Raw genomic sequence first — 26,900 nt, 5'->3', positions numbered from 1 at the left:
AAAGTAATCCATGAGGCTATGTCTTTACACTGAAATTTGCTTTAGGTGTTCATTGGGCTAGTCCAGTGTATGAACAGTGACCAGCTTTAATAATCTGAAGTGTCCAAATCACGAACAGTAACTGTAGCTGCAATTTAAAGAAAACTTATATTTCCCGTATCAGGCTGTAATGGTGTTGGGGAGTGAAATCCTCAGTGGGAAAGTGAACAGCATGGAGAATCTCCTGTGATTCTCAGCTGAGCAGCAGCTGCTGTGTTCCACTGGTGAAATGCTGCCTTCTGCAGCCCAGAGCAGCCCTGCGGGCGAGAGGGGGGTCTCCAGCAGGGTGCTTCTCTGCTGCAGACCCGGGCTCCTACCTGCTCTGATTGCTGAGGTGAAATACTAAAAGAGGATGCCTCACCTGAAATGTGTCACATATAATGTCTTAAAAGTTTACTTTCTTTGCAATTCATGCTTACGCTTTGTTTTTACCTTTTGTGAAAGTTTGGAAACTATTTGTAGAAACTTTTTTTTTCTGTGAATGGCAGTTACTGCATACAAAATGAATCTGCCGATGTTTCAAAATTGCATCAGGTTATCTAAAACGTTTTATGTAAGCCCTGCTCTGTTATAGGTCTTTTTCTCTGCATAGCTTAGCAAGCTTTTGTGGTCTAACTATAGCTGTTTGAACCAGGTTTTGGCAAAATTTGGCTTGAGCTACCCTAGAGAGTTGTTTTCAATCCATTTTTCTTTGAATCTGTGTCGTAAAATTCTTACCACGTGCCTTCAGTAAATATGGTGCAGGCTCTGAGTTTCTTGGGTTGGTATGTTGGGGGTCCACACTTACAGTTCTCATGCAGTTGATCTCAACCTTGTCTGACAGGTATGAGTTTAGTAAATCATTCCTATTTCTGTACGCTTTCAGTGACATCTTTAGGGAAAAGTATGAATAAACAGAGAGAGACTTCAAGTGGATACAGGACATTCGGTGTAATGAATTGTTGGTCACCTTAACATTGCTGCCAGTTGTATGTTTCTGTGGTTAATATTTCTAGGCTTGATCATCATTCTCCACCAGAATGAAAGCTGGGCCTTGGACTTTTGTCTAAATACCTGAAACATTAGAAAAAGGAAAATCATTAAGTAGACTCCATCTGTACATGATTTAACAGAAAATTACTTTGAGACTAATAAGAATTTTTCTGAGTAAAGAAGCCCCTAATGTAAAACCAAATATAATTATTAACAGGTTTTAAAATTTAAAAAATCAAAACTTGTAGTAAAAGACAGTTTTTCTAGGGAGGAGAGCAGGAGGGATTCATAAAAGGTCTTCCCAGGTCAACAGTGCAGAATTATTATAATGCAGCATTTTTAGGTATTTGCAGATGATGAGTATTTCAGGATTAGATTGATAAAGCCCTTGCTGTTTGAAAATATTTCCTGAAGCATTAATTGCTTCCTGAATGCTCACCCATACTAAATGGTATATTACTCTGTAATCATAATGTTGTCATTTGGATGAGGACCAAATTAAAAATAAGGTGAGAGAGAAAAGAAAGAACTGTGAGATGAATTGTCTTTGAGCGGCTCTTTTGCTTGAACAACATTGCTAGCATGTTGTAATGACCTCCTTTTAAGCAAGAGAATTATGCAATGGACCATGTCTCGCATCGTCTCATTCAGTGTTTCCTTGGCAAAGAGCCCACTTGATTACAACTGATGTATGCTGGACCTTTGAATTAAATAACAGAAAGTGACCGGTGAATTGAAGGAGTTAAGTTTCCTTACAAATCTAAAGCCTTAAGTAGACTACCCCTACATAGTTTTACATAGTTTGTACAACCAGTAGACAGTCAAAAGACGAGCAGCTGGATTGGTTTTTATGTTCCACTGTGGTGTCTATCAAATACACAGAATACTGCTTGTTCATTACATTATTTCATTGCTTCAGGAAGAAAATCGGGCTACAAGAACTGACTTTTGCCTCTGCAAGGCCACTATTCCTATATAAAGATATTCAGAGATGTGTTATCACAATACTGTCACTAGTGGTAGTTTTACTTACATAATTCTGTGACTGAATGATTAATGTGAAGTAGTTAGGAATTTTCCACTGGATATTTTGAAAAAACATTCATTGAAATCAAAGCTTTTCAGAAAAACATTTGAGTTTAGATGCAACGTTCAGATGGTATGTGAAGTGCCAGATGAAGCTGAAAAAAAGTCTTAATATTTGTGCTAGTAACTACAGATGTGAAGTGGAGACTTGTGGCCAAGGTAAGACAGTGAGTGCTATACTGACCTATTTTAAATTATTTCTCTTCTTCCCCTCTACCCCCCCATATCGTTGAAAAGTACCCCATTCATTCTAAAGCAAGGCACCAGCATTTTCTCAACTCAGCCTAAAGGAGATGCAGTGTGTATTTTAAGACAATCCCTAATGCTAACGTGGTTATGTCAGGTACATCTCCTCCTCTTGCTGTTCGTCTGAATCGCTCAGTAATTATTTGTTAAAGATTATCTTACTTAGCTTGAAAACAGACCGTCTTTTAAACAAATACCATTGGTATCTCATGTGTGCAGTAGGTCACCTGACTGCTGTTCACTGATGGCAGTGACTTGAGGGAAAACCCATTTGCTTATGTTAAAGGTGTTATTAAGTGGAGGGTAGGGTTTAAGACGAGATAAATTGCTGGCATTGCTAGCAGCATGTATATTCGATCAAAGCGTCAGTGCTGGAGTAGCTGTGCTTTTTAATTTCTCTGTCTTCTTTTCAAAGGGTTGATACAAATCACCTCCACTGAAAATTTTAAAAGGTGAACACGAATATGTTTCTATTCATACTTTGTTTCTACTCAGTTCAGGATTTCAGTAGAGAGAAGCAAAATAACGTGCTGGCTGTTCGTCGCATCAGAAAGAAAGAAATGAGGGGACCAAATTTCCAAGGTGTGGTTGAGCCACGTGAGCAGAATGCAATGGAGCATTTAACTCCAGAGCAGGGCAGGTTCTGTTGTGCGGATAAACAGACATGGAAGTAATGCCAACAGCTTTTGTTACTGTTGTTAACGTTATTAATGATGAGAAGAACTGAGAGGTGATCAATTTTAAGATGTTTTAGGAGATGGCTTTTAGAGATTGCCTGGCCTGAACTAGAAAAAGGATTTCTCTGCTGCTGACTGTTCTTGTTTCCCTTAGAAAGGTCTAGATAAACCTTAGTGAATGAGCAAGTAAATGAACTGTCTTGTTAGTAAAACTAACAATAGTAAAGTCCTCCTCATTAAAAGGAGAGGGAGTGCTAAGATAGGCATTATAATAATATAATATAGTAACAAAAATTTAATGGTTGCTTGCATAAAGAAGCAGTGGCACATACACTAGTGGATGTTCTTTTTGAATCAGCACCCTCCCTGTCTCACAAACTGAGATTTCCTTTCTTGTCTCATAATAAATGACTTGGAGAGCTCAAATCCCTAGACACAGAAGGTGACTAAGTATTTCAGTGTAAACAGCAAAGCAGCCCTCAACATCTCTCTCAATAGAATCCTGTTTTATGCTTTTTACTCTTCATTTTTCTAACTTGTGTAGCAAGGGTTAAATCCAAATAGATTTAAAAAAAAAAAAAAGTAAAAAATCTCTTTCTCCTTAAATAAGTGCTCAGTTTTCATGTTCAGCTTCCCCCAGCAATTGTTCACAGTCTGTCACCCAATGAAATTGAAATAACTGTTCCCCCACAGCAGTCTCCTTGCACTCCATTCCCAGACCAGTGATTTGTCACGTGAGTGCAGCGGTTGTGTTTTATTTACAGATACACTTACTCTGGTGCACATGCTTTCCTACGTGCAGTCTTTATAATCTAATCTAGGTTGTTTCATACTTGGAAACTGAAAGCTTTCCTCAAGATTCGCTTAGAAAATGGGTGGAGGATGTAATGTGCAAAGCAGCGTGCTTCTGGCAGTGGAAAGGGTTGGAACTGGGAATTCCCTCCAACGGGCTCTGCAAACATTTCTGTCTCTCCTGCTTCAAGGCCCTGGTTCTTCTCCCACGCTCAGAAGTTGAGGCAGTCTTCACTGGTTTGGGAAGGGAGGGAATAGACACAGTATTCCCAGTGTCTGCACAGAAGAGTGGAACTGTGCCTGAAGTGATGAGAAAGAGATTTTAGGCACGTTAAGGCAGGCTTTAGGCATACAGATTAGCCACTGAGGGAACTGTGAAGGATACCTTTATAGGAGGAAGGATGCAGAAGAGCAAAAGAGGAGAGCAGAGATTAGTGCAGTAGGTAATGCAGTTCTGCTGAGTTCTCTGAGAAATGTGAGCTGCTTTTTCCCAGCTGTGAAGATTAGATTCAGGTGAAGACCTCCTGAGAGAACTGGGAGATCTAGAACTGTTTCCATTAAAAATTACTCCCAAGTATTACCTGTGCAGTTACTCTCCCCTCTCAATATAGTGTAATTTTGATTTGATTGCCTGTACTGCTACATGTTCCCCTGGAGACCCTTGTGCCTAGACATGTAACCACTCAGTGCTTCTATCTCAGTATGTTATTGATTCTAGAAAACAAACAGACATCAACTTCCCTTTCAGAGGAGCCACTGGAGACTCATACTTGACCATTTCACACAAACCCTGACTCTGACTGAACCGTCCTCCTTTGCCTGACGTAGCTTTGCTAAGAACCTGGAAGACTGTAGGCCAAATAGTAGTGACTACGTAGTCATCTGTTCATTTGGAGAAAGAAGCTCTTAAATTTTTTGCGATGCAAACACACAAGGCAGTGTTTCCAGGAGGTGGTATAAGCCAAACCCCAGTGTGCTATTCTGTACCTAAGGGTGGTTCCAGCTGATGTAGTTTAGACAGTGTAAAGAATAATATGGAGTATTTGTTCATACCCTAAAATTAATCTATATCACATAAATTTTGAAGTAGCTGCTGTTCCTGTGACAGTCGGGCCGCAGATAGAAGTGCTTGCCAAAAATTGCCTTTCAGCTGCAGTGCAGACCAGAATGATGTTTACAACTTAGAAGTGCCGTTCTTTGCCTGTTTGTTCATGTTGCTATTTCTAGAAAGTTACGATGGTCAACAGAGTTTTAAATTTTCCTGAACTGAACCACTGTATCGTTGAAGGACTGCCTGTCATTAGGTCCTGTCTTCTGAAACTGCCTCATGTTCTGGGGACTCGTCATTGTATGGTCAAATTGCACCTCTGTTCCTTCCCCTGTCTCAGGAACTCTCCCAACTGGCTGCTGAGGCCAAGCCCTCTGCAAATAATCTGATTCAATATCAGAGCTATCTCTGCTTTGAACAGGGAACAGACCAGAGGACCTTCTGAGGTCATCTGTTATGTTACAGATGTAAACATCTGTAAGTTACAAAAAATTCTGTAACTGCCTTGGCATATTTACTGATTCAGTTCCCACAGTCCTTCAATTCTTGAGCCATCAGGGTGGGCCTTAGGTAACGTCTTGCAGAAAGGGTGCTCTCTTCTTAGGAAGGATTGGGAAGGATACGAGTGTTTTCTAAATAAGCAATTTAGTAATAGGTATCATCTGTTGGATGGAGACTTTCATCGGTAACTTTCTGTAGTGTTCCACACAGGTCATGTTAAGGCTGAAAGATAGTATCATGGTGAAAACCACAGGATAAGGATCCTAGACAGGCAAGAATGGTCAAATGATATGTTCAGCCCCAAGGAATTCCACTTGCCACCAGTGATGGCAAAATCTCCATCGCACAAATGTTAATGCTTTCACCCAGAAGTGCAATGAAGTATGCTTCCTCCTGCCTCTTGTCAGTTGCTTGATACATAAATACTGACGTTCAGTTGTAGCCGATGAGGGATTTTGTCTTTTACATTAGAATAAGATCAAATGGCATAGCAGTAGGGATGTGCACATTCTTCTGTAGCATCCAAAGAAACCAAAAACTCCAAAAGACTGAAAACTAGAGGGACTAAGTTCAACACTGCATAAATGAAGAGTTGTTTCTTATACTTTTATTCATTTGTTTCAGTCAGAAGTTCTGCAAATATATAATGGAAAATATGAAGAAAATCTTGCTAAAATGAAAACCTTGAAGACAAATTACCTGACTCCCGTTCTGCCCACATCACCATTCACATACGTGGGTATGAGAGTTCTGCAACTAGGCAGAAAACATGGAATTTGATGACATTATTTGAAAAATAGCTGTATGAAAAGCCGTAAGTTATAAGTGACAGTGAATGCTCTTTGGAGTAAGAAACCAGTAGTTTTCAATTAGTGTTAAATGAAAAATTATGTTATGTCAGCTGATATTAAATGGGTATAATTGTCTGGATTAGTACAAAATTATCTGATGTCTGAAAAAAATTAGTTGTACTGGATTGATATTCATCAGGCTTATTAACTCTAGTGTGGCAGCTGCCATTTTGGCTAATGCTGAAGGGATTGAACAGGGATTTCCAGAGCCAAATCCCTGAGCGTGGATTAACTTAAAGAACAGTCCCTCATCGTGAGTGCTCTAACATATTACACATTTTTAACTGAGGGAAGACCTTGTTTGTGCACCAGCAATGGAAGTGGGGTTCTGTCCAGGAAACAGGGCATTGGTGTCTGTAATAATTACTCTGTGAGCACCCAGCACAGAGGAGGTCAGAGAGTAAACAAGATTTCAGTGCTTCTTGGGGCTCAGCATAACTGATAAAATCCTGCTTACCTGCCTCAGCTGCTTTCTGCTTTGACCTGTAGCATTTCCTTTGTTGAGTCTGGTATTAGAAGTCAGTATTTATTCTTCTATTTAACCTTCTCCACAATGTTATTTCATTGTGTGTGGTGATTTCTATCAGGAGAAGCATTTTTGTTAATTAAACTTTTCTAGTAGGCGCTGCCTAGCCAGCTTCTGAGTGACTTGTGTAACCCACACATCTCATGTATGTGTTTTTGTTGATGGGGCAGTTTGTTGAAATGGATTTAAGCAGCTATCATGGCAAATATTCCTGCCGTCGTCAGTGCTTTGTGTACCGTGTGTAGCTCGGAAGTACATTGCTTGGTCATGGTGTGAAAATGGAAAGTCACTTAAATAATGGCCCATTTAATATCTTTTCTTTCATCAGAGCTGACACATGCAGTCTTCAGCTGTTACCCTGCTTTATCATCAGGAGTTTTTGAAACAGTAATTTAAAGGAGATTTAAACAGTAATTTGCCTAGCTACCACCCTGTGAGTACTGCCACCGCTGTACTGGTAGAAAATAATATGGCATTTATCTATGTTAATTTGTGGCACACACAGCTTTGTGCTCAATCAGCACAGTATGTATCTAAGGAGAAACGTGTTTGATTCAGGGGTATTCGAGAGTAACCGTATGTATGGTGGGAGGGGGGAGGAAAGGTGTGATTTCTGCCTCTCGGTCCACTCTCCAGCTGCACCTGCATATGGACTGAGCATACGGACAGCACTTTGAGTGCAAGAAAGATACCTGTAGCAGAGCCAGCAAGTTTCAAAGTCCCAGGAGCATTTTGTGTCAGATGGCTGATCGCTGTTTATTCTGCCAATGCAGTAACCGCCCCTGGAGAGCACGCTCCACTCTTTACCTGACTCAGGACATATGGAAATATGACAATATTGCAATAATACTGCAATAATACTTACACAAATGTTGGTTGTGAGTCTTGGAACTGGAGCTGAACTTTTCATCCCAACAACTAAATCTTAATTCGTTTTTCTCGTGAGCAAATGCCCCAGGCTGCTGTTTTGTCCCACATGATTGAAAAATGCTGGCTACACAAGTACCACACGGGAAAGAGGTGGCAATGTTATTAAACAGACCTATTTGCTGTGGCATTTACCTCTGTAAAAAAAGCAGCTTACAAACAAACACACCATCCTATCAGGAGGTAAATAATGCTTTCCTCTTTTGAAAAGGGAAACAAAAGCATTGAAAAATTGAAGAATTTTGCCAAGGTCACCCAGCAAGTAAAATCAGGAATCAATATGGATTTTCATTCTTGTATCTGCTTTAATTTCTTCTGACCTTAAAATCTGTGAATTTTAACCTCAAGATGAGAGAGTTTGCTCTGAAGAGAGTAATGTAAGACTTCTTGATAACAGCTTAAGAAGTAATGCCTTCTTGGTTAGGGGCTCATTAAAAGGGAATTTAGATTATTCAAAAGTTTATGTGGATCTGGTCCCACAGTTGAACACGTCTCAGCAGCGTTGAGATGGACTTCTAAACCTAGATGAAACTTAATGCCTCCTACCCAGCAATGAAAGACCAACAAGGTGTCTGAAACGAGAGATTAATTTCTGCAAGCCTCTGCAAACTAAGCCAACCTATTTTCACTTAGGTCTCTGTCTCACTTCCCTACTGTGCCTGCCCTCCAGCTCTTCTGTTTTCCATGGTAACTAGGCCAGCTGTCGGCTAGGAAAATACCCTGGGGCCAACTAAAAAAGAAGTTTTCTCTTACAAATATCTTGCAGCAAGCTTTCCCTGGTACTTGCGCTTAACTTCAAATTCCCACTTCTCTTTTTACAAAGCCAATATTTGGTGGCAATAAAGTGGTGAAAAGGGAGGAAGATCAGAACCAGATCAGTATTTTAAAAAGAGAAATTTAAAGATATTTTCTTCTGTGCCCTGGTCTCCTCTCCTACCCTTGCAAAAGATACTATTGCCATATATAAGGGGGAGTGAAAAATGAATAGCCACCAAGAAAAGAGGAAGAAAAATAAAACCATGGAGGAGAAAAAAGAAAACAGGCCTAGAGAGAAGAGTTATGAAACTAACAGAAGCACTCCTCTCTACAATGTGCATGCTTGTGCTTCTGTCCTGCCACTGGCAGGAGTGAGCTGACAAGAGCTGTCTCCCATGGTCTCCTCTGCTTTAACTAAATGAAAACATGGCAGGTATCGTCTTGTTTGAGGAAGACTTGTTTGAGTAGCCTTATGGATAAGAAGAGCTGCAGTCTGAAGAGATTTCTCCCTTAGAAGAGTCAGAATCATGAAAAAGTGTTATTGGGACTCTAGAGACTCCCCTATTGAAAAGTCTGATTCTCTCTCCTGTTCCCTGAAAACAAATGAGTTTTGCTAGTTATTTCTGAAGAGTAAAGGACCGCATGTCTTCATGATGCCACTTTATTTGAGCTATGGAGGTTCTCAAAGTTATTCTTTTGATGAAGTCACACACGCACAGAGGTGACAAGTTGCTGTGATCTGACGGTCTGATCGTGCATCCTTTGTTGTCGTGCAGCATTGGATCCGCTACTGAAGCTGCACTTTTCAGTCGGCTTTCTCTAATGAGATGCCACATGGCAGGTTGCCAGAAAAAGATGACATCTTACAGAAAACATACTACGTCATATAGGAGAGGAATACTCAAAGTTTTGCAATCTTGTAATTACACGGAGATGCCGTCATTGCTGAAACACCGAAAGCAGTACCTGCTGAAGGCTCATGGTACCTCCCTGTTCCTGTGTAGACAATGCTCTGGAAAAAAGTTCCCTTCATTAGATATGGGGGAAAGAAGATAAGCAAGGCCACTAGCTCGAGCAGAGATGTCCAGATGCAAGTGAAGTTCCAAAAGAGACAGACATGTCAGGAAGTAATGTGGGATCGGCTCCTAGTTCCTGCACCTGTGTTACAGGTTCTTGCAGAGACGTTGATGTGATGCTGCCTTAAAGGAAACATTAACTACGCATATATTTGGAGTGTATCAAATCTCATCTGTCCTTTCTCTGCTGTTGGCATCTGAGCACCTTCTCTGTAAAAATATGAGACTTGAAAGATAAGAGACTGACTGTAGATGTTGTTAAACAAAGCAAGTTCTTGTAACTGAGTGCAGAGAAAGAAAATTAACAGCCCAGCTCTGCAGAACAAATTCTTTTGAATGACATAATATTTGTAAAACAACGTCACTCTCTCTTCTTACTCCCCCTCCAAGTCTTCACCCCGAAAACCAAACCCCTCCCTCCTCATGCTCAGGGTGATTCATAAGAACAATAATCTGAAAACTCCAGGCTTATGAAGTATAGATCTGGTTTAGAATGTATGAATAAAATCTGGAACTGCTTCTAAGATGAGCAGCCAAAGGCCATAATGACCTTGCAGAAAGACAGTTTTATTTTTCTCCCTGAACCTACTTCTAAATTAGTATGTAAAAAACCCCAAACAAACCCACAATAAAAAAACCAAGCCCCAAACAAAAACCAAAACATACGCATACAGCATTTTAAAGTGAAGTTAACAGAAGTGTTGTAGGATAATGTCGGTTTAATTCTGTGGTTTTGTGTAAATCTAGATTGCCCAGTACATGCAGAACCGTACAGAATTAGTGCTGTGTCACACATTTGGTTTTATAATGTCATGAGGGATTTTTTTGTTCCATTTGTGAAGCTATGGAAGCTATCCAAAGCCATTTTGGTAGACATGCACTACCCAAACAATAGGCAGACGAAGAAAAACATTTTCAGATTCTCCTCAGTGTATTGCTGTAATAAGTGAGGCCTAAATTCAGAATTGGTACAAAGCTTAGGACCTCTGTTGCCTCTAGTGGACTGCTTGAACCTGGATTAATTTTGCGTTTTATTTATATGGTTTGAAAGTAGAATAGCTTAGTCATCTCCTGTATCCAATTAATTGCTGGCATATTTGGACATCATCCCGTTAAAGCCATTGGGTCTGCTTATTTTAGCGGTGATTATCCCATCTAATCCCATTCATTGCAAGCTTCCAATGCAGTTACCCACTGGGAAGAACACAACAATTTCTGTTATGCCTGGAATGAATGGCGCATTTCAGTTCCTGTGACACAGATTTACTCTGAGCTATTGCAATGATATGTGGTTTGTAGCTTTCAGGCTTGCTGATCCTGGTGTAAGGAAGATACTGCACGAAATTCTGACAACAATATGGCATTTGTTCTGAGGAGAAAATCTGCAGTTTTGAAAGAAGTGCAGACAGGGACATACATAGTCACATGAAGAAAGCACTGGCAAAGGTGGAACAAAACTTTTAAAAATTAGAGCCAGACTTGAATGCTGTGTTTCTCATTGAATGCACAATAACACTGCCCCATGGATAATCTTCATGTAGATATTAATGCAGTACATTTCTTAAGTAGCTTTCCTAATATATGTATTCTGCATACAGTTTTTGAAGGGCAAGATTAATCATTCTCTTTTGTTCTCTTTACTGGGTCAGTGGTACTTTTTCTATTAAGAGCTGGGAGCAGTTAGACCTATACTTGCAAGCCTGAGCTTAAGTCACTCTCAGCATTAATGACACTTCAGGGTGAAGGCATTTGATTTCTGTAGCTTTGAATTGACGCCTTATTAGGGTGCGATCTTTGGCGGACTGTGAACCCTCATTCATGGATTCTGAAGTTACCCGAGCTCAGCACTGTTGCATACAGATGCTCTTGGGAACAAACACTGGTTCTGTTATGTAGTTGCTCAGCTGCAGGTATTTTTTGTTTGTGATCGCGCGTTAATAAATTTGGTCATCTGCTGCTTGCAGGCCCCAACCCAGTGAAAAGGAGCAGACTGGAAAGACGTTATATTTATTTATGTATTTGTCCATTACTTTATTTAATCTATTTATTTATTTATTTGCTTTTATTTGCTAGCAATTCATTTTTATTTGGTTGTGTTTTGGTTTTTTTTATTATTTTTATTTTACAAACTGGAGCAGAAAGAGACAGACACTGTTAGCGCTTCTTGTTACTAAATGACTCTTGTGGCATTTATATTGACGTTAACATGTTCGTTCAACAAATTGGAGAAGACATTTTCTGGGGGTGACCATCTCTTGCTTTGTTGTTAGACCAGGTAGTATCTACTGTCTGGTAGTGGCACCTGTGCACCCTTATGCTTTCCTGTTAATTCTTGATACAGTTCATTTTCAAGGTAAATGTTCGTTCTTCTCTAGAAAAAAACAGGTTTATTCTCTGGGATTAATTTTCTTACCACGAAAGTGTGTGCAACTAATTATAATATGTATCAAATAAAACATTTTTCTGCTAGGCAACCTTAGCAGGGTTTGGCAACACACTTGCATAGCGTAGCACAGCCTTTGTTTTCACTGATCTGCTATTTCTTTGTGAGTCAGCAGGACATGCATTCCACACTGAAAGCATGCAGTGGGAGTGAGGGGGAGCTGGGTTGATTGAATGAATCTACTAGATCAAGTGATTTGTCTGGATGCAAATTATGTTGTCTTGTTCATAAAGATCTTTGAGAGAAGATTAGCAAATAATGGCAACTTGTCCCTTGGCTCCCTTAGAAATGTTGTGTTTCTCAAGCCCAACCATTATGCCTTATAAGAAGTCTACGACAATTTGTTATTGTGTAAAGGAGACCAATGTGTTAGACATCTGTTCTTAGTTATGTTGTTAAAAAAAAAAACAAACCCAAACCCAAAACAAAAAACAGAATCAGAAAAACAAAAGCAAATGTATTGTGTGGCCTTTAAAAACAAACCTGCACGTTAAGCAGAGGGATTTTCTGTTCAAGGGTAATGCTTTGAAAAATGAGTCCATAAAACAGCTCTGGTGTATGAGAAGCAGCAGGGAAAACTGACTGCAGGTTTCTTCTGTGTGAGGTGTGAAAAGCCAAAAGTGGACAGGGGGTGCAATCTGCTGAACAGCTGTCGCTCTTCCATCCTGGAGTCTTACTGGGTTGGAAGGATACAGAGGGAATATCCCACCACGCTTCACTCAGTCTGCTCAAGGAAAGTAAACTTTCATTCTTTTCTTGTTCTAGACTAGAGACCAGCAGATCAGGCAGAGTTCTGCCAGCCCTCTCGTGCCTCTCCCTTTCTGCTGGCTGTGTACTCAGGAAAAGGGAGAGCACAAGGAAGTTCAGTCTTGGTCTTTCCAGTCATGTGGATGACCTCGCACTGTGTTTCTGTAAAGCTATGGAAAATGCCCAGTACTGCAGTCGTTTGGGAGAACTGCTATGTCCTTTCCATTTTGTTAAACGTTAGCACTACTGCCCAATTGCCTTTGCTCCCCCTTCTTCCCTGCAGAAATTGTGTTGTTCTCAACATGTTGGGTATTTTATGCTTCTTAGCTGTTCATTTGATTTGACGTCTACTGCTTTGTTGACTGCCATGCCCCAGTAGGTCTACACAGAATGGTGCTGTTGTTTTCCTTTCTGAGTTGTAGTACATAAATCACACCTTTCTATAATTTAAGGTTAGTTTATAAACGAGGTATTATTCTCTATTTTTTTAAAGGAAGCTGATAGAGATAGCCTGAATGGTTCTCTTGAATGACAAAGGACCGTAAGAACAGAACCACTTTAAGACTTTCCAGTAAAGTTAATGAAATAAAATTTTGCTGTCCAGTGAAGGCTTATCTCACCAAGGCCATGAAGGAGGCTGAGAACAGAGATTACACTGCAACAAGTGCAAGTATTCCTTTCTGTTCTCTGAAGCAATAGCTGCCATCCTACAGACACATTCCTGGAAGCTTCAGCAAGTTCAGTCATCCATCCTAGGCACTGGCAAAGAGATCAGAAAAGTCGCAGTCACATTTGCCAGCTTGGCACTCTGCTGCCTTAGAGTTTGGCTGTGTCTAAAGAGGCTGTGCCTCAGCAGACCAGCTAGCAAGTGAAAAATGCGAGTTCTGCAGACTTGGCTGTACTCTGCAGAGGAGTAAGGGGACTTGTAGGCGTAGGGGATGGGGAATGACAGGTATTTGTTACAACCTGGAATTCGTTGGAGTTCGCAGTGTTTGTACAGTACTTGCTATGTTGATATCTGTATCAAAAGGATTATTCCCGTTGTTGCTGGCAGGGAAGTAAAAACCTTGTCCAATGTAATCTAGGGTAGATGAAAGAAAAAACTAAGGTTTAACTTAAAACTGAGTAATTAATAGCAGCAGTTACTCACTCATCCTCGTGGCCCACTGCAGGCTAGGTGGATGTCCTAATCTTCAGCTGCAGATTTTTGTCATCTCTCTCATCCTTGTCTCTGTGGGTAACTTAGAGTGGGGCTTAAGAAGCTGCAAAGTCCAAACGCAACCCCACTGGCAAACGACCCCTGTTACTTATTCTCCTGTTTAAGAATGCAAACAGTAAAATACTTTCTTCAAGGAGTTTAAAATTAAATCAGTCATGCTTCAGGTGTGTGCCATAACCCCATGGCACAGTAAAGCACAAAGGCCAGCTTAGGAGGGTTGCGGGATGTCTGGTGAAAATCCAGATGGATGGCGACCTCGGATGTGGAAGCTGTGCAGTGGTAGAGAAGTGTGTTTGTGTGCTAATCTTTGATACAAAGGGCTGGGGAGGATCATTTTAAAACAATTATCACTATAATGAGCAGCTGTCTTGTACTAATGTTCTCTTCTTCTGTGACTTGTCCTGCCCATGGCTTAGTGAAACAGAAAAAAAGCATGAAATGTATCTTCACAATAAAGCATATTGACTTCCTTGGTCAGCGATTGACCATCGACAGTAAGGACCTCAGCACTCAGCTTAAAAACCCTACGGGCACCTCATTTTCATGGTGTGTCTCTGAATTCAAAACACCTTAAGCAAAGAGTACACAGTGTGTGTGCTCAATAGGCACAGCTTTTGTGTGATAAATACCAGACACCACTTGGAAACGAATTAGCTAGGGTCACTGCTCTGACTTTGATGACACAAAATGTAAATAACCCAGTCAAACTGTGCCTTGCTCTTTCATCACAGGCAGGAGTTAAACATGCTATAAGATACTGGAGATCCTGGCCTTTCCTTGGTTTTCTTTTGCTATAGTGCAGTTTAACAGGGTACCGGCGGGGTAATCTGTTCTGTCAGGCATTACTCTCTGGTTCACCCCGCTCCCCTTTCTGAAGGAGACAAGGAGCAGATGTTCAAGCAGCAGAGTTGTCTGAGCAGCCTCACTCTTCCCCTTGTCTGCCAAATCCATCTCCGAGAACAGACTGTGTCTGCTCCCAGGCCTTTAGAGCATCAGCTTCCCTCTTTCCCCACACCACAGAAGGAGAACGAAGCCTGCTCACCTGTTTTGGTACCAAGATCCATCCAATTTCATTCCTTTTTTTTTTTTTTAATTTCCCTTTTCTCCATAGCTGCTGGTTGCAGCCCTGTTTCTCTTTCTCTGACATGGCAGCCAACTCAGCTGGATTCAATCCCACCTTCCCTTCTGCCCTGTGGCAGAAATCTCTCCAGCACACGTGTGCGTGTACCCAGAAAACACATGCACTTCTGCAGGTGTGAGTGCCAGAACATGGGGTTGGAGCTGCCTTGCAGGCCTGGAGTGGGCGCATGCCGAAAGGAAGAGAAGCAGCTGCTTGCAGGAGTTGGGGGCATCTTTCAGGGCACCCCAGAATCTCACTTGGACCCTCCAACTGCTGCTAAGCAGAGGCAGTCTAGTTTGCTTCATTGCTAAATTTCAGGTCAGCCTCCTTCTGTTTCCAGCCCTGTTGTGCTATTTTGCAAAAGTGGCTTTGGGACAGTGTCTGAATTTCCATGACCTTGCTGAGAATGAGGGTGTTTCTCGCAAATCAGAGAACAAGAGTAGTGAGGAAGTCTCCCTGTTAGGCACAAGATCCTCTGTCTAGGCCTGGCATAAAACCAAGCTTTTATATTGAGTTCTGTCTTGCAGAATCCTGTGAAAATAGTCAGGAAAAAAACCCAAAAAACCAAAACACAACCCCGCCCCCCAAAAACCTTCACATACTTCCCTACTGGCAGCCTAGAGTTTTAGATCATTCCAATTTTGTCTTCCTCTGTCACAGCTAGGCATCCTGTTCTAACTTGAAAATTTCATGAGTATCTTGAGCATTTCTCCATCCTGCAGCCTCAGGAGCTGCGGAGTTTGCCGTCTCCGCTGGGTTCTCTCAGTGGCAGGGTGAAGATGTGTGCACCAGGAAGCCGGGAAGACAGAATTACAACGGCATATATTTGTTCAGTTGTTGAATAAACATTTCAGCAAAGCCTACAATGAGTCATCACATTAAGAGCTGTCCTTTGTATCCTCCTCGGGACTGCTTTTATAGAATGAATATAAAAGTCAGACCCAGTTAATCCAAGTCATTTTGCAAATTAAGGTCTACAGGCTTTTAAAAGCCTACCTACCCCCGTGGGCAGGCAGAAGGAAGCTGCGCTGCCTGCGCCGCAGTCGCTCGACATGTGTTGAGTGCAGAGCCCCGAGCCCCTCATGGGGAAGCACATGCCCTGTCGAAAGCTGCCATGTGGGTTCCGACTGGAGTGTGTTGGGCTGCAGCTGGCACGGAAATGGATTTTTACCGGTGAGATCATGATGAGTGCCTCAACTTTCCCCATGGACTGGGCTCAAGAAGCACATGTGAGAGGATTCAGACTCTACACATCCTCTGTCCTCATGTACACTTTATGCAGAAGCTATCTGAATCTGGCCCATAATCCTTGCTCAGGTCAAAAAGAAATCTTTATATTGTGTGTGTATATAAGCTTATTTTCTGTGAACGCTCAGACATAAGAATAATCAAAAAATTGATCTTCTAAGTTGATCTGCCTTATACAGGGAGTAGTTCTGTTTAAAATAGAAAATATTTTGGTCTTGCTAGTTTGCTTCCTGTACAGGAAATCCGAAGCCTTTCATTTTAGAGAAATAAAAGTTGTTTTAATGTTCTCTGTATCTGAGGGGATTAAAGGGTCATCTCAAGCATGAAGAGGTAGCTGTTCTGGATTCCCTAAATATGGAGGGGCTGATTTAGATGCCTAGGAAGTGATTCTAATGCCAGCCTAAGTGCAGACAGGAGATTCTGCACCAACATAACCTGGCCAGTTCAAATCATGTATCACAGTGATGTCGTTTCTTAGGTTGGCTTGTACTTTGCAGGGCAGAAAATGAACAATTTCATTCTGACTCTGCTCCAAGAAAAATGCAAGCTGTTCAGCTGGACTGAGACTGACCTGGGCTCTGCTTCAGTAGACTAGAACTCCTGCCCATGTGACCGTTTGGAATCTGCCAGTAATGCTTTTGTTTAACAAATAATCACCAAACCTGTTTCCAACTTGCTGTTGAAGTGGACAGAATATGTTTTTGTTTTAAATCACCCTGTTTGCTTACGACTGGGCTAAAAAGCCACTGCAGAGTGTGATTCAATACCCTAAACACAGGCTATTTTAGACAGCATGCGACATCTGAGATATCTACATGGGAGTGGCACACATGAGATATCACCTCTGGTGGACCCCAGTCCTCCCAAGGCAGCAGCTCAAAGCCAAAGAGGATTTCCTAGGATATCTAAAGTAGCATGAGGTATCTACATTTGAGCAAATTAATCCTCTCCTTTGGAATCTTTGACTTTGCTTGAAATCTGGAAGAATTAATTTATCCAGTGCTATATATGCATGTGTTCTCAGCCTTCTTCAATTTGTGGAGGGTTCAGGATAAGAACACAGCTGCCTGTATGTCCTGGGGTTTGCCTTCCACCAGGCACTGCAATGACAATTTGTATTTCTTTCAAATATAAAAAGTAATTATTTGTTTTTACTAGTCTACAGAGAGAAATGTCATTTCAATCTCCTCCTGAGTGCTGATGATAATCATATCTCTTCCCTTTCATGCCTAGGCATTTCTGATAGAAACACCACTCATTCTTTTAAGTTTTTCGGTACTTGTAAACTCTTAGATCTTCAGAGATTTTGTGTAACTGGAAAGGCTTTTCAGAAACCAGTAGGTGATATTCTTCTGCATTGAATTATATAGGAAAAGAGGTCCTAGAAGGTTCCTTGCTTTGTAAAAGATGACAAGAATCCCTTGTCATAAACAGATGCATGGGCTGTGGCAGCAATTTGGTAATGCCTTATATACGATTTGAAGGAGCTGAAGTGTCTATAGGAATTACAATTTTTTACCTTTAAATGTCTTGTTCTTGCTTTATGTTATGGGACATAGTCATCTGTGATGTGCCTTGAAAGTCAACAGCTTCTCTGATTTCTGTCGTGTGAAAACTAGCATTTGTTATGTTTCTCTAATCTCATCAGGTAACGGAAACTGCATTAAGATTCAGACGTTTATAAGGAATTTAAGGTTTGAGATATTCTTAAGGATGAAGTTTTGAGGAGAAAAGTTCAGACAAAAGCAAAGAGCATTTCATCAGTCCTTCAGGCATGGGGAAATCACAAGTGGTGGGCAGGATTTTAGCAGCAATATAAAGCTGGTGATTCCATCTATGGTTATAAAAATAAATCAAATGTGTACAAAACCTCTGGCACACATAAGGAAAAAGTTTCCCAGTGATCAATTCAATTAACTAAAAAAATCCCTAAACTCCACATCTTTCCTGGCAAAATGAATGTGCAATTACAGAAGACTCCATGGTGAACATGAAAAGTATGGGTTTGGTTTTATTTCTGACTTTCGTGTTGGTAATAGCTCCAGTTCCAAAGCTTTTACCAACTGACCTGAGTTTTTGCTGTAGACTAACACTTACCAGTAAAGAAAGGAATAAAGTGGGATCATTTCGCCCTTTTTAACAATATAGCCAATTTCAGAAATCTCTCCTCAACTTAAAATAGTTAAAGTTTCTAGAACTGATGATATGTCTGGTACTAATATGATCTTTAAATGCACCTCCTAGCTGAAATATGTACTGGGTTGTGTAAGTTCCCTGGCAGGAGGAAAAAAAAAAAAGAAGAAAATTAAGGATATCTATTTAAGACTGTACTTCACAAAATACAGCTTATTTTCACTTTGCAAACTTTTCTTGCAGAAATAAGAAGCAATACAGGCCCTGCACTATGTATGACAATAAGAAATGGCAGGTTCCTATTGATTCAACACACTTGGAATCTCATTAGTTATCAAATGGAACTTGAGTACTGCCAACAAACAAACAACATTTTTTTCATTCTCAGCTGCCCAAAGTCACCAAATACAGATTAGTCTGGAGTGCACTTATTGTTCCTGCTAGAGGTGATATAAAATAAAAATCAGTTTGAGATACACAGTTTTTTCCCCTTCTTCCTTCAGGCTGTTGAAGAATGCACAGAATGAAGTTCATTTCAAAATCTGGTATCAGAAAATACTGGCTGCTCTCCAATTCTGTGCTGGAAAAACCCTGAACAATGAGTTTTCTAAGGAGGGGAAACTTATTCGAATTCTGGAAGACACTGCCAAAAAAGTAAAAGCTGCCAGTGACCCAAAAAGAAAGGTTTGTTAAAAAATACCTCCTCTTCTAAGTTTTTTCAGCTGATTGTATTTTTTCTAAGGTGACACCTCTATCCTATAATGCCCTTTACATAAACCCAAGATTTGACTAACATTTGTGAAATTTTGTGGTGCTCCGAAAACAAGTTAAACACTTTTATTCAATGGGACAACTCTCATTGCTATTATGCTCGAGGCCAGCAGATGCTTTAAGTTATTTCAATTCCTTCATCAGCAGTTTCTCAACCAGGCTTGAGGGTGATCAAAAATAATGGCAACATTTTACTGAAAGAAGTGCTGTCATTCAGCACCTCATCACAAAATATTTGACTCCTGTAGAGCTGTAAGTGTTTCTTGAAAACTTTGCTAAGAGTTATCCTTGACAGGCTGAACATTTTCTTTGCAAAGCCAACCGGAGTGGGCTGTACTTAATATCTCAAATACAGCATTCAGCAATTAGTACTGTATGCGTATCTCTAGAGATGCATTTCTAGCAGTAGAAGGCTTGCAGTCATCTTCTCCAGCAGGTGCAGCTTTCATATTGCTTAGGTACATTTCCAATTTAAAACTCTTAATTTTCCAAGACAGCTGTTGTTACTTACCTGATGTGTAAAACTGTTGCTTGCTGAGATCTCAGCAAGACAGACCAGGAAGCCAAACAAAAAAACCCAAACCATCATGAAAGTTATCTTGAATTCTTTTTGCCTTGCTAAGGATTCAAAAATTTTCAAAGGACTTTTTTTTCAGAAAGCTCCGTGTTGCTACTGAGACCAGCAAAGCAAACATGGAAGTAAAAAGACAAAAATATTTGCAAAGAGAAAAATCCATGTAAAGAAAAAGAAATCGTAGTGATACATTATACATTACTGATGCATAGTTCAGTTTTGAGAGTTTAATCCCAAGGCTGCAGTTACTATGGTACTGAGGAACTTAGCACACCTACAGCTAGGCGAGGGAGATCACGGTGCTGAGGCAGCAAGTTGTCCAGCGAGGCTAAAAGACCTGAGATGCAGCAGAGCAGGGGCAAGGCCCATCAGCCCCTGAGGAAGGGTTTGGATCTGAACCTACGTGGCAGCATGGACTGGTAGTGCATCTAGGCAGCAAATGCATGAATGTGGAGTAAAATCACAGTTCTGACTTTTAATAACTGCACCTCAGTGTGATCTCATTAGCTGCTATAAGGTTATGTGGATGCTACTAGCTCCAGAAATTGTACTGCTTGTTTAAAATACAGAAAGATAGCTTAAAACTGTGGTTGTGTTCTTTCGTGCTGCCATCGTGGTTTGCATGTTGCAGGAGGTGTTGAAGGTGGAACTCAACAGGCTTCAGCAGTTCTTCCAGGAGGTAAAGGTTTGCCGACTTCCCCTGAATCCTGCGCTTGTTGTCCAAGGCGTAGAGGCAGACGTAAGTCTAGTTCATGCAATGGATTATGGGTTTAATTTTTAGCTTTTATTTTTTAGTGTAGAGAGGGAGAGGCAGTGAGTGGCTGCATGGACTGGGAAATAATCTTCCTGGTATTAAGTACAAGTCATCTGCTCGATTCAGCCCAATTCCCTTGAAACTCGGGAGCTTTTGTCAGAGGCAGAGGTGAAGGGGACGGCGGGCGGTGGGTGTTGCGTGCTGCCCAGCAGCAGCAGTGGTTTCAACCTCAGAGCAGCCTGCCCCCAGCTCAGCTGCCCTGCCACGGTGGTGGGTCTGGCAAAGGCACCTGGCTCCCCTGAAGCGGAGATGTGGTTACTGTCCTGTGCAGGTAGCTCTTCGTGGCAGGTTTTTCTCATCCGAGACACTCCCCTGTCATGGATGGGAGCAGCTAAAGCTCTCGAGCTAGCTCTGCTTTTTGTGAGACTAGGAACAAGGGTGAGAATTACTAAAATGTTAAATATTCACAGTAACTTACCTGTGCCTATGATCCCTATTAAAAATTACTTGAAAATAAAGGAAACAACAAAGCTCTTTAGTGTTTCTTGACTTCACTTTGACCACCATAGTAAGACTTAGTTAGTCATTGTTTAGAAATGTGTTTGTCAACAATATTATGCCAGGAACAAGCTGTTCCAGCTCTGCAGAAGGAAAAGTTATCCAGCAGCAACAGAAAACAAACCTGAAGAGCCATATATATTACCTGTTATAGCTGCCTAATTACAGCAATTTGTGCTCTATTTCTGTTCTCTGGCTCATTATCCACAGTGGACCTGATTCCAAGAGGTGCTGATCCTTTCAATTGCCTTTGACCTGTGATTCTCCAAGTAATTGCTATTCAGCCTTGAACTTGCTGAGAACAGAGGTCTTCCAGCACCCCACAGGCTTGGGCCAATTGTGTACGATATAAGTCAGAAGAATTTGAAACCTGCTGCTTCTCACTGTTTTCAGGCTTTTTGGAAATAATGGCTAATGGGAAAGTATCTCACCATACAGTCATGCTATTTATACAGCACCAGCTTGGCTGGACAGATACAAAATGCTTAAATATAAGTATCTGAAGAGATTTTTTTTTTTCATTTTTCTTATATCATTATATTCCATTATCTTACTAAATATATGCAGCTTCTTGATTGAACTGTATGTCAGTATAATCATGCAAATCAGAATTTTAAGTGCTTACAATTATCTAAATTTAATTCATTTTAGTGCCATCTATTGATTTTACTAGTAGCAAGCACTGCTTCCAGCTCTATCAGTAATGCATTATCTCACAGTAACCTTTTCCAGCACTTACTGAGACATTTCAATCAGCAAAATTCCTTAAGGGGTCAGGATTTCATCATCAGTAATAGCTATTGCATGTCGCAGTGGTATGATGTGGCTAAGACAATATTTGTGTGCTTGTACCATGCTTTGAGATGTTCAAATGTAAAGCAAGAGACAGCTGTGTCTGGTAGTGGTTTTGTCCAAATTAGCCTCTATGGCACTCCACCCAGTAAAAATAGCAGTAGCTCCTGTGGGGGTGCTCGTTATTTCTACAAACCAGGCCATTAATTTACCATTGTCTTTGGTTGGGGTTTTTTTGATGGATTCTCCCCCCACACACACACCTTTTTCTAATGATGATAATAATACCACCCGAACTCACACAGCATTTGCAGTGCTTGGCTCATTAATGCTTTTTGAAGCCCTCTGAGGTCTTTAGGTGGAAGGAACTGTAGGGCATGAGAAGTCAAGAGTTTATGTTTAATTAAGATAAACTCCACATAAAATAGATTGTGATTTTCAGTATTTCCTGTGTCCTCAGACAGAGTGAGGTTGCTAAAGAAATTAGCAGGTTCTTTTCTTCCATAAAGATTATATGATTGGGCATTTTTTTTCCAGAAAATAATAGGAGCAAAGGCTTTTCAAGGCTTTGCAGATTCTCATTAGATTCTCATCAGTCTTATGTACTTTGTGCTCTCAGTCTCAGCCAAAGTTTATCATTAGTAGGCTTGGGTGAAAATGAAAAACAGTTAGCACAGGAAATATTTTCCATTCATATATCCTGATTATTGAGTGAAATCAATAATATGAAGAATTATAAGTTAAATAATGATCAGTAGTTAAAGATGATACCTTTTTTGGAAGTATTGTATTAGCCTGACATTTTCTTTATGTGACACTGTTGTTGTTTTCTCTTTCCTTGAAGTCATGTTCATATTTTACATCCAATGCTTTTCCGTTAAAAATCTGTTTCATCAATGCAAATGCTCCAAGTGGAAACATCAACGTTATTTTTAAGGTATGTTCTTCCTGTAATCTTCTATTTTCCTTTTTTATGGAAAATGTTGACTTGAAATTCACGTGATTTATGTTTTAAACCTTGAGCCTGAGAATGTTTGATCTGGCTCTTCTGTTCACATTTCCCAATTATTTTTGACACTACAACTTTTAATGGAATATGCTGAGGCAGGGCACTGAAGTAGGAACTATTTGATCGGTAGAGAATCAAACTGCTTGCATTTTTGGGGTTTTTTTTAGTGGGGACAACTAGGCAAAAATACGAAGTTTATATTTTAAACTTGGTTTATTTATCACACTGGAGTCAGAAGGCAAATCTCGGAGAAGGGATAGTTCAGAATGACTGAATCCAGTAACCGTGACCAAGTGTGTCAGCCAGCATGGGGGAATGGGCTGAGGAAGAGGGAGGTGGAGGGGACAACAGAGGAGCTCTGTCTCATTGGAGTTGCCTGGAGGAACTCACTCTGAAAATAGACTCTGGTTTATTTTCCAGCTGTCACCTTCAAAGCTTCAGAGTTCAGGACTGTGTCAGGTGCTCTGTCTCTCCACAAAAGACATGTAATCTAAAAAAACAAAGTTACTTTCAAAAGAGCAAAAGTCTTCCAGAACAGTGGATACCTTTTAGAGAACACTAAGCTTCATAAAATGGTTGTATTATGCAGTATCATGTTCCAAAACAGAAACCTAAAAATTGATAAAAATATATTTAAAAATAAAAAAGAGAGTTTTCTAGGCTGTCTCGAACTAAATTGACCTTTAGAGCAGCTGTGATTCTCAGGAATAGAGCTATGCTTTCCAGGCATGTTAGGGGAAGGCTAGCAATGTTATGTTTTTAGAAAACTGGTTCTTATACTGTTTCATCTGCAAGTTAGCCTTTGATAGACAGGTTCCTACTTAATCGAGCAGCCTGAGCATGGGGCAGATAAACATTTGTGCTGTTTCTACCTGGACAGCATTTCCTCTGCCCAGTAACATTCAACAAACAACCAACTGTCCAGTTGCTGTAGATGTATTATAGGTGACATCACATTCTCCCGTCAGCAAACCCTTTACTTGTACTATAGTTCCATTGTTTACTCCTGATGGATAATGCGAACATCAAATGATAAGCACTGATATTGCATTAAATTGTCTCCTGACTCTGTATGTGGGGGAAGGAGAGAAGGTAAGTGGTGAGAGTAAGATTTTTCTCAGGTTTAAGTATTAAGAAGAAATTTCTAGGGTCAAGATCACCTTTAAATGAAAGAAAATAGATTTGGAAATTTTTAAAAGGACTTCTTTTATGTAAAGAAAGAGTTTGTCTCCTAAAGTACACATTTAATAGCAGTAAATGTCTGTAGATGCTTATAGGAAAAGAACATAATAAAAGAATGAAACACTTGCAAATTCCAGTAGAAGTCACATGTATTTTAGATGGGGTGGAGAAGGAGAAACAAAAAAAGCAGAGCTTTTGTTTTCACAGGCCATTTACTCAGCTGTGGTTGAAGATAATCTCTTCATTACCTCTTGTGGCTACAATTAAAGCCCCATTTCTCCATGGGGAGAGCAGTCAACACTGCATCACTGTTGGAAACTGCATATGAATCATGTCATGGATAAAATATAAATTCATGATAAAATTCCCCTTCACCCTGCTGGAAATACCAAGTTGTGAAGCTTAATGTTAAACAAATGCTGTCATTTGCAAAAAAGGATCTAGCATTAGGTAGGGTTTAAAGTGTAACTAAATTAGGATCCTACCTCTGGATTAAATTTTCAAACTCTAATAATTACATAGGAATAATAAGCAGAAAGCCTGTAGTTAATCAGGGAGCACTTGTTACCATCTCAGTGGCTGCCAGAACTGTTTCTGCCCATGTGTGCCATTTACACTGTCCTCTTCCAACACACAAATACAAGCAGCAACTTTGAAGAGAAACAAGAGGGATTTACTGTCAGATCAGCATAGCTTTTTTGATGAGGGAAAAAATGCAAATGAAAGATGAAGTTATCTCTGCCTGGCATTGAAGAAGAAACTGGATTTCTTGTGCAATTTTCACAGATAGGTGATGATCTACGTCAAGATATGCTGGTTCTGCAAATCGTTCGGGTGATGGACAGCATTTGGCTCCAAGAGGGACTGGATATGCAAATGATCATTTATAGGTGTTTATCTACAGGAAAATGCCAAGGTGAGTTTTATGTTATGGAAGCTACCTGTATTACCCTTGAAAAAAATGCTCAGAATTTCTGTTACTCAGGCCCTAAATTGTATACTTGCCTAATCCTGAATGTTTATCTTATTCATTCTGCCTCTCCAGAAGAAGTTTAACCCAAACCATTGAATTTTGTAGCAAGTTAGGCTAGAATCTTCCCCAAATCTCAACACAATCGGCTTGTACCATATTCTTAAGAGTAACTTCACACATCAAAAAGAGGACTTTGGAGAAAATTGGCCGCAACTACTACAGTTTTAATCCAGCGTGGTCCTGCATCGATGCTTAAATGAACCTAAATGCACATGACTACAGGAAGTACCTGGAGACAAGTGATGACAGCTTCGCAGTGTTGATTTTGAAATATTACTCTTGCGATTTATGATGCTGAGGGCAGGCCTGGCTCATCTGAGAGCTTTATTTCTCTCTTTTATGGTTGTTACAGCAGAGCTGTAGCAGGGATACCAATTGCTTGCTTAAGAAATTTACTGACAGCAATAAGCTTACTATTTTTTACTGACTCTCCAAATCTTTTACTGAAAATAATCCTTGCACAAATAGAAGACTGATGTATCCAGATTACCTGCTGTACAAAAAAAGTACCCCAAAATAAATTTCATTGCTTTCTGAGTGACAGAGAGGAAATGAGAGAGGATGAATGATTCGTTGGAGCTAGGAGAAACTATAGCTGAGTACATGCACACGAGGGGTGGTTAAGGTGACCTGAAAAAGATTCCTCCCTTCATTGTAGAGGTGGGAGTCAAAGCTCAAAGGCTTCTGCTTTGAGGACAAATAATACAAGAATACCATTTATGAACATAATATTATAACCTCTCTTACATACTAACAATTTGGGTTTTTGCTAAGAAAGATGCAGGGATCATCTGCAAATAAAATTCTTTGCCTCACAGTCTCTTCCTTGCAGCACCATAGCACCAAAACCTTGGTGTCTGACTTTTCCTCACAGTGTCTTTCCTTATGAGCTACAGAAGTGTTAACATAATTGATTCACAGTTAACGATGAAGGATAAAAGGCCTGAGTGACATGTCCGTGGTCATACAGGACATTTGCTAAAGGTGCCTTGTGCACCCAGGTCTTCCATGTCCTATGCTAACGACTTCCTCCGTGGGCCACCTTTTCTACACAAGGGAGGTAGGAGATGATAATTTCATAGTCTTGGGAACACGGAAATAAAGCTCTGGTAGGATGCCCCTTCCCAGGCATGGTACAGTAGAGGAGCCTGTCACCAACTGAAATTGTCTGTCCTGTAGCGCAGAGCTGTGGGATGACGTGCCAGGGACCACAACGCAGGGACAGGGACAGAAGGCTGGCAAGCCAGGTCACAGTTCCAAAAAGGAATTAAGTGCAAGTGGTAGAGGCAGAGGATTCAAGTGAAGCATTGCAAAGTGCTTGGCTTCTCTCTGTGCTTCAAAGTCCCAGTTTATGTCATCTTGGATCACACTAATTTCTGCATTGCCTAGTATTCTTCCTCCCAGCTGCGATCAGCATCATGTACTGTGGAAAAATCTGTGTAGCGTTCTCAACAATAAACACATGTGAAATAACTTTATATTTAATAATAAATATCTGTTCCTATTTTTTATGGATTTCTGTTGTCTGTGTACATATTCCACCCACTTTGAATCTTGTTAAACTGTGGGCCTCGTTGGTAACTTGAGGCTGTTATTTCCACAATATTGTTATTGATGCTTTTATTTCTCATTTGCAGAACTGCCACTTTTTACTAAGCGTGCTTTGGTTTTTGTGTTCAAAGAGGAACAGAAAAAAAATTCCTGATGTATATTTTCTATTGTGTTCATTATTGTATAAGCTTTAAGCATGTATATTTTCTGCGTTGAATGATCCAGCAATAAGCAATATGCACTGATCACCTTTGTACCTTTTTAAAGTT

The 26,900-nt window shown here is 40.4% G+C and overlaps 1 protein-coding gene across 1 annotated transcript in view; it reads left to right on the top strand.

Annotated features, from left to right (window-relative positions):
* PIK3C2G (phosphatidylinositol-4-phosphate 3-kinase, catalytic subunit type 2 gamma) overlaps nucleotides 1-26,900 on the top strand; it is a gene marked incomplete at its 5' end in the record, with an annotated part of 138,662 nt that overhangs the window by 37,462 nt on the left and 74,300 nt on the right. The window contains 4 exons of the mRNA XM_010149293.1: nucleotides 18,911-19,091; nucleotides 20,384-20,491; nucleotides 22,701-22,793; nucleotides 24,834-24,963. Coding sequence (XP_010147595.1) covers nucleotides 18,911-19,091; nucleotides 20,384-20,491; nucleotides 22,701-22,793; nucleotides 24,834-24,963 — 512 coding nt within the window. The remainder of the gene's footprint in view (nucleotides 1-18,910; nucleotides 19,092-20,383; nucleotides 20,492-22,700; nucleotides 22,794-24,833; nucleotides 24,964-26,900) is intronic.

This window comes from Eurypyga helias, unplaced genomic scaffold (genome assembly GCF_000690775.1).
Source record: "Eurypyga helias isolate BGI_N326 unplaced genomic scaffold, ASM69077v1 scaffold3113, whole genome shotgun sequence".
Taxonomy (NCBI): domain Eukaryota; kingdom Metazoa; phylum Chordata; class Aves; order Eurypygiformes; family Eurypygidae; genus Eurypyga; species Eurypyga helias.
Note: the sequence above shows the minus strand (reverse complement) of the source record. Positions and strands in the feature narration are given on the sequence as shown.